The 8,610-nt window shown below is 38.8% G+C and overlaps 1 protein-coding gene across 1 annotated transcript in view; it reads left to right on the top strand.

Annotated features, from left to right (window-relative positions):
• Positions 1–723: 723 nt before the first annotated feature.
• slc6a11b (solute carrier family 6 member 11b) overlaps positions 724–8,610 on the top strand; it is a gene marked incomplete at its 5' end in the record, with an annotated part of 21,553 nt that continues 13,666 nt past the window's right edge. The window contains 5 exon segments of the mRNA XM_032512802.1: positions 724–951; positions 2,870–3,004; positions 3,138–3,278; positions 3,469–3,550; positions 6,109–6,241. Of these exon segments, the coding sequence (XP_032368693.1) occupies positions 741–951; positions 2,870–3,004; positions 3,138–3,278; positions 3,469–3,550; positions 6,109–6,241 (702 nt within the window).

Below are 8,610 nucleotides of genomic sequence, written 5' to 3'. Positions count from 1 at the left end.
GTGCGCATCATCGCGGGAGCCAAAAAGAGGTTTGCCACTGTTCCATAGTAGACTGGTGAGTAAAGCGACTCATTGTTTTATGTCTTTGATAGCTATTTGCATGATCCTTTTTGTTTTCTTTTTGTTGACATGAACTTCTTGTTAGGCTGCTTAAATACAGTAGGCTACAGTAGATACTGTTGATGGGGTTGATTGATTTTTAATGAAGGCTGTAACTGTATTTCAACAAGTTATTAAGTTATTTTTTATGCTACATGCTGTATACAATTCAGGCATTACAGTGATGTCCATCAGAAGAGTGCGGCAGTGTTCACATAAGTTAGTGGTTTAACTTGCAGGTTATTGAAAGCTTGTTTTTCTTCTTCTGCCTCCTCATTCTGGTTTGACAATCTTAATGCACAATGTCTGCTTCTCTATTACTATTCATGATTTTGTTATGCTTTAATGAGGTATCACACTGCTCATTCTTTATTTAGATTCAAGGCTGATTAAGGGCCATGCAGTTACATAATAAGTGAAAATTAATTGGACTGCTTTCTGTTGATTTGAACCTTTACATTGTATTCAATGGGTGTGGTTTTGCATTAATGGCACTGTCCCATTCAGATGTCCTAGGAAAAGATACAAAATTTCCGGAAAAAGTCAATAAATCTATTTGAAGTTTAGGGTATGAGGTCACCTTTTAAAATTCTTCTGTCCATGTGTTTTTTCTCTCTCTTTCAGCGGGCTGCTGAAGCGTCATGACAGCTGAGAAGAGCGGGCCCGTTATAAACGGTAAACCAGAGGATGGCAGAGACCCTGAAGGGTCCAGCTCCAGCCTAGACCACAGGGAATACAATGAGAGGGGCCACTGGAACAACAAGATTGAGTTTTTCCTGTCTGTGGCTGGAGAGATCATCGGGCTGGGCAACGTCTGGAGGTTTCCTTACCTCTGCTACAAGAATGGTGGAGGTAAAGATGTTTCCCTTGTCTGTGCTAGAAGTACAAACATAAACCGACTGCTTACCAAATAATCAAGATGGAGAGGTTTTTGTTTAAAAGAAATGGTGGACATAAAACAAGTTCCCTAGCAGAAAGGAGGAAGTAAGACAGGTAAGAATGGAAAAAGCAAGTTTGGAAAAGAAAAGAAACAAAAAGGAGGGCAAACATTACCATTGATACATAAGTAGAATAGTATGAGAAGATGCCTTTAGGCCAAAATTGAATACTTTACTTGCACACATGCATGTACATACATACATACATACACAGCATGCATGTGTGAGATTTGTATGAGGATGTATTAAAGTCAGTATGTATGTAAGGTGGGACTGTGGCTCAGTGGTATAGTGGTTGCCTGCCAATCGGAAGGTTTGTAGTTTGATCCCTGCAGTCCAATGTATGGCACATTCTGCCACTGGTGTGAATGGTGATTGGTTCCCGTACTATGTAAAAGCGCTTTGAGTAGTGGTTAAAACTAAAAAAGCGCTATATAAATACAGTCCACCTACATGAATGTAATGTGTGCTTATTTGTGTATGTGTGTTGGGGGTCGGGTTAGATGGCTGGGTCAAACAAATACGTAACTTTCACACAGGAGACCTATGTTTGTTCAACTTTTGCGACTTTTTTACGTTGACTACTTTATAAAAAATTCATAACTAAGTTTACATAACAAACTTATTTTAACCCGAACAAAAGCCGAAAGAAATGGGAGGATACAGGGTGTAATTCAAAGAAAGAATCATTTACATCTCACTTTTTAACTCTTGAAATGTTTCACTGATTAGAATCTATGGCTCACCTTTTTTTACATCTTTACAGTATTTGTTAGAAGGAACTTTTCTGTTAAGGACCATACTAACAACGTACCAATTCCTGGTTGGACACATGGTCACAGTTTTAAACATTGTGATTTAAAACAAAACTACTTGGTTAAGTTTAGGAAAAAATCACGGTTTGGGTTAAAATTTGTATGTTTTTTGCATAAATAAAGTTATAAATGCAAGTGAAATAGTAAATGTAAAAAAGTCGCAATAGTTGACTTCCATGCAAAGGACACAAACTCAGGTCTCCTGAGTGAAACTACCGTTTGTTTGACCCATCTGTCAACCTCCGACCCCATGCACACACATACGTACTTATGCACAAATACATACATACATACATACAAACATACATACATACATACATACATACATACATACATGCATACATACATGCATACATACATACATACATACATGCATACATACATACCAACAACGTACATATATACTGTACTCATGCTCATATACCCTAATACTCATACACATTGTCACATTATGCATGTATGCATGTGTATGCACGTATATATGTTTGTGCATGTGCATGTGCATGTGTATATACTGTATATGCATTAGAGTATGCATATATGTGAAAGTATATATACATATATATTTATATATATATATATATATATATATATATGTATGTGCAAGTAAGAGAGGCAAGTTCTTTTATCTTCTACCGCACCACAGGAGGACAACAATTTTGTTTGTTTTTTGTATTTTTTTTCAATTTTTTTGAATAAGCTTTCACTTTGTAAAAATTTGCCTGATAAGTATTACATTTTTATGTCCTTTATCATTTAATTCATTAAGCACAATCCTGGTAGGTTCCCTTATTAGACAGCATAGTATGGACGAATTCATGATCTGAAAAAGTAATCTGTAGTAAAAAGTAAAAGTAAACTTATCTGAATAAGTGTGGTGGTATAGTATGTGCTTTTTTTCTGAATTTTGTGAATGGTTCCTATCGTATTTTGAATTATTATACTGGCAGACGTCTCATTCATTCACATTTAACTTGTATTAATACTCTGTGTGTATTTTCTATTATGTGCACAAAGGTGCGTTCTTCGTTCCATATGTCATCTTCTTTGTGTGCTGTGGTATCCCCGTGTTTTTCCTGGAGACTGCCCTGGGTCAGTTCACCAGTGAGGGAGGCATCACTTGCTGGAGGAAAGTTTGCCCGCTCTTCGAGGGTGAGAAAACACACACTTGATATCTTTCTTTAGGGGGTGCTCAGGATTCGAAATGATAAAAAAAAAAGAAAATTGGAAACCTGCAGAGACAAAGAAGTTTGGCCCGATGATCTGTAAATCTTTGCCTTTGCAGGTATTGGCTATGCAACGCAGGTGATTGAAGCTCATCTAAACGTATACTACGTAGTGATCCTTGCCTGGGCCATCTTCTACCTCTTCAACTGCTTCACCACCGAGCTGCCATGGGCTGGCTGTGGGCACTACTGGAATACAGGTATAGGAGGGAACAGTGGAAAAGTGAATTATTTGTATGAACATATATTTCCATGTGCATCTTTTGTGTTTTAAGAGTAAAGAAAATACAAAATACTTCCTAGGATTTAATGTGCCATATATACATGTACTACATCTATATCTGCAGTATATGCTTTCAAAAATAATAACACATAATTGATTATCCACAGAGAACTGTGTGGACTACTATGGAGAAAATTCCACCAACATTACAAACCCCAACGGAACCTCTCCAGTCATTGAGTTTTGGGAGTGAGTACATTTTTTCCATTTTCTGTCAAATCCATTAGTTTTTAAATGGCATTGCACGCTTTGTTTGTTTGTGCAAAGTCCCATTGAAGAGCATACTATGATAATCTCTGGGTATAAAGTATTAATGGTATCACAGTTTGCATGTAACACCACAAGGATTTGCTATATTAGGTCAAGTCCTCCTTTAGCGCCATTAGCTTCTATGTTGAGAATATGAGCTTCTGACAGCTCCAGAATGTTTCACTGACCCCCTGCGAATCCTTTCCCCCAATAATTAGTCAGCCCTTTTCATATTTGTGTGTCAACAGACCCTGGTAGGCCTGCTGTCTCCCAGCTAGAGCCATGTGTGTGGCAGCGGATCAGGCCTGGTCAGTGTGTAATGCTGACCACACTTCCTGTCTCGTTGCCAATGGCTATGTTTACACTGCTGGGTCAAATCTCTGTCTCTCCTTTAAAAACAACAACTATGTATTGCAGTAAAATTGTTAAATTTAAAATGTGATCAACAATGTTGTGTCTAAATCAAAAAAAATTAAGTGACATGATTTATGTAACAGTAATAAAAACCTCAGATTTGAGCCAACAAGCATAAACCTAACCGCAGAGAAAGACATGCCAAAAAGAAATTGATAAAAAGTCAATCACCATGTTGTTGGCAAAAATAGCAATCGCTATCAACAATAGCAATTGCTTAATCTATGCCAAGACAGACTGTCATGTTTTATACTGTATTTACAGCATAAACCAAAATAAGGAAAAGTTAAACAAGCTGTATTCTGTTAACTACATGGATGTTTGTTTTGGTGTTCCAAAATAATGTTGCATGGTTTTATCATTCCAGCTTTACTCTTTAAAATACAAAGCTTAAATCCCTGAAGGAGAGTTTAATGAAAAGAAAAAACAAACACATCTGTTGTACATATCTACAACAATATTACCAGTGCATCATTAAAATAGTTATATGTCTGGACAGAGTACTTTTATTGAACCAAAAAAAAAAACTGCAGTAATGCAGTTGTCTTCATATTCAAAAAGTCTCTTAATCAAGAGGATGCTATAATTTGTTATTTTTTACATTTCAAAAGTTTACATCGTACTCTATCATACTCACATTAACATTATGCCCACACTTTGCACCCATGTAAAACTGATTTACATACGTTTAAGAACACACCCAACATATTTACACACATTAGCGTTCACATCTTGCCCTCTCGGCTGACCAGGGGGGCTGTGTTGGACCTAGCCTGTGGCTGGCCACCAAGAACATGTCACGATGATCAATGGCTGGTCAGGAGCTCCAAGGGTGAACTCGGTGGCAAAGATTTGGCAGCACCATGTAGTTCTGTGGCTCCGGGTCTCGCTTCTCATCCTCCATCAATGCTGTTCCCTGGCTTTGCTTCAACAAACCGGAAACAGTGTTGATTCACCACCGCCAACAAGCTATGATGTCATAATTGCTGATAATATGCCCTGTATTTTGCACCTACACTGTTAACATTGTGTTAGCACAATGCTGTTGACTGCCTTTATCATGAAGGTTTGTCCCCATCCTATCAAGGACAAAGATAATTGAAGGTGTATTCCTTAAGCCAATCAGACATGATCATTCAGGACATTGACCACATTGCAGAGGCAAATATTGTTGGCATTGTTGGAAAAAAACACTTCTCTCCCCACTAACAGTCATCAGATGACAGATGGAAAGTGACTTCTAAATCTTAGGTAGGAGTGGTGGAGCCATAAGTGTAAATATTGTTGCCATGCCATCCTCACGTTGTTTAAGACTGCAATGTTCCACACAAAAAAGCTCCACAAATGCTGTTGCAAATTTACAGTTGTATTACCTTGTAGTTACATTGTAGTAGTCTGACAGGTTAGCAGCAGGATGAGGATCAGCTGTCATGGACAGAAGAAGGAAGTTGCAGTGTGAATCACAGAAGGTCAATTAAGTAATCTTGTACTGCAGGTTAGTCCCCTCAATGTCATGTTGCTCTTTGAGGAGGTGACAGAAAGTGGATGTATTGTTTGGTCAGAATGGCCATAAACTCATTCTGAGTGACTGAGTAAGTATACATGGAGAAACAATAAAAGAGAATAAAGGCTTTTAGTGATCAAATACAAATGTGTACTAGAGCATAGGATTGTTTCCCTATTCCATTACAAAACATAGATGGGTTTTGAGACTCAAGAAATAAACATTTCATTGTACGTTATATTTGTAAGTTAGTATAGTATGCCAACTAGGGTGACAGTGTTTTGACAGTTGAGGAGTACTTTGTGCGGTTGAACAACGCATTGACGGAACTAGAAACTATGGTTAACCAGCTAAAATGGCATTACTACTTTTATTGAGCAACATAAAGGAAATATTTAGTTTCCATTATCCTCCCTCTGTGTTGTAAGTCATACATACTTTCTCTAGTCTGCAGAGACTTGTAATTTTCAATACCACTTTCCGTTTTGCAGCAATTGTTTCCAAAGGATTTGTCATATGTCACAAAATAATATGAACTCAATCAAGTTTTAAGTTATCTGTTTTCTTTGTGCCAAATCAGACGTAGAGTACTGAAGATATCAGATGGTATTGAGCACATAGGAGGAATGCGCTGGGAGCTAGCCATGTGTCTGGCCCTTGCCTGGTTCATCTGCTACTTCTGCATCTGGAAGGGACCCAAGTCAACTGGCAAGGTGAGACAGAGAAGTGCATGTCTACTATTGTAGAGTATTGTGTGTGTGTGTGTTATTCCAGCATAATTTGTATCATGCTCCATAATTTAAAAAAAAAAAAATTGTCATAAAATAATTAATCCTGTACACTTTGCACTCTTCATTGCATTATTGCCTCAACCTGTCTATACTATTTCTGTTTATAGTCTGCATACAGTATATTGTTTGTTTTTGTTGTTTGTTTTGCATGAGTAAGCACTATATGAGCAATGTAGCAAAATTCCTAGTATGTGTCCTCATATCTGGAAAATAAAGCTGATTCTGATTCTGTGTGTGTGTGTGCATGTGTGCGTACATGTTAGACGTAGTCTGTTGGGTTGAAAGTATAGCATAATGCTTTATACATTAGAACATTGGAGGTGTAATGTAGTTATCACACAATCCTACTCATGCTGGAGAAATTTGTGTATGAATTTGTGTGTGCATGCTACGACGCATGTGTCCGTCATGTGATGCCATGGGGCCCAAAAAGACTTTTTCTCATAGATTTGTATGGTAAAAGAAACATCTGTAAATCAGTGGATATATTTTGTGTGTGAAATGATTTGTTTCAGTATCAGAATCCATTCAAGCCTATAACGTGGAAAGTCTAGAAGAGCCACATAATGAAATCATGTAATCCTTATTCAAGTTAGCAGAGTGCTAAATTGAAACTAGCCGGCACGTCTCTAGTGCGCCTGCTCTATGGGCCCCATAGAAATCATGGCTGATTATTCGGGTTATTTTTTAAAGGAAGTTAAACTTTTTTGGCTTCATGTGCCACTGAGCAACTCTCATAGGAATAAACAGGGCTCTGTCTCGAACACTGTCTCCAGGTTTTTCATACATCCATGCTTTCCTCCCATCACCCTTTTAATTTTACTATCCTGCATGAGTTTCTTCTAGCTGCCTCGAAGAGGATAGTGAGGACTATGTATCTTGCTTTTTTTGGGGGGGGGGGGGGGGGGGGGGGGGGGGGGGGGGCAATGCCTATATCTCCCTGAAGTGTCTTTTGTCTGGCTGTGAAGTACGAGGGGAGAAGGCTTCTTCATAGCTGAGCTTTAGCAGCCAGTCTAAGATTGATTCCTGTATTCACTGGAGGAAAGGAGAGTGTTCATGAGGAGCATGCAGAGTATATCCTCAGCCTCCACTTCTCTCTTTCTCTCGCTCTCTCTCTTTACTGCAATGAGAAAAAAAAACTTATCCGTTGCAAGGAGAGGTGCTTTCTTCTCCACAGACCCTACAGCCTATTCAGTTCCGTCTCTGCTGAGCTGTTTGCTTTTGTTGCTGTGTTTGTCAGCCATTCTCGCAATTAAGCCCTCCAGTTAGATTTACGGTGAGTCTGGAGCAAGTTTGACCAGTGAATTTGTGGTGGCTTAAATGTTTACCCGTGATGAGCTGGATGGCGGAAAACTTTTGATGTAGAGCATCAAAAGTTAATGGAGAGATTGCATTTTGTCCCTTTCATCTGCAGAGAGATTGAGAGAAAGAAGGCGACAAGGTTTAGGATGAGATGATATGAGAGTGTCGACATTTCGGAATGGTGGAGGGTAAAATCCACCTTTAACAGGCATTTCAAATAAATCACACTTGTCCCTCATTTTATCAGACAACTGAACTTCTCTGGAGTTGGATTTAGAAGTTCACCGTATCAGTTGCTTCAAATCAATGCAACAAAATATTTGTGGCGGCAAGGAAGTTTCTATTCACGAAGCTGCTGCTTGCAGTTGTAGAGTAATGTGACAAGGGGTGTGCGAGTAATTGGAGCGTGCATGTGTATGTGAGTGTGTTTAGGCCCGCATGTGTGAATGGCGCACTTTATCTTTGTCTGTAGTATGTGCACACCCATTTCAATGTTGTGAATGAAGTTGTCTGTTTGTGTGTGTATGTGTGTGTGTGTACCAATGCACTACTGTGCGTGTTTCAAAGAAAAGCACATTTTCCCACACTGCCAGCATCACTCCTCTGGGCTTCTCCAGTTTAAGAGACAGGGCCAGAGGAGCCTTCTTTTCTTTTCAGTCCCCTGGTCTGGCTCTGTTCTGTCCTGTTCTGCCCTCAATTGGACTTTGACTGGATGGCAGCATGCCAGTGGATGTATGTTTCCCACCTCTGCCTTCCAAGAGGCCAGGGTTTTTGTTTAAGGGGTTTCTAAGAGTCTTGAGATGTCAAGCACAATTCTGCAAAACCTGAATAGTTCAATAAAAATGGAGTGTTGGTTTGATGGTAAGCTACTGTACTAAAAGTAGCCTGTATGGAAGTGAATTTAGTGCCTTGTAATCTAGTGCTGTGTATGATACTATACCACATATGTATATATATACTGTATATATAAAAACAGTATATATATATAT

The sequence above is a fragment of the Etheostoma spectabile genome, chromosome 4 (assembly GCF_008692095.1).
Source record: "Etheostoma spectabile isolate EspeVRDwgs_2016 chromosome 4, UIUC_Espe_1.0, whole genome shotgun sequence".
Lineage (NCBI taxonomy): Eukaryota > Metazoa > Chordata > Actinopteri > Perciformes > Percidae > Etheostoma > Etheostoma spectabile.
Note: the sequence above shows the minus strand (reverse complement) of the source record. Positions and strands in the feature narration are given on the sequence as shown.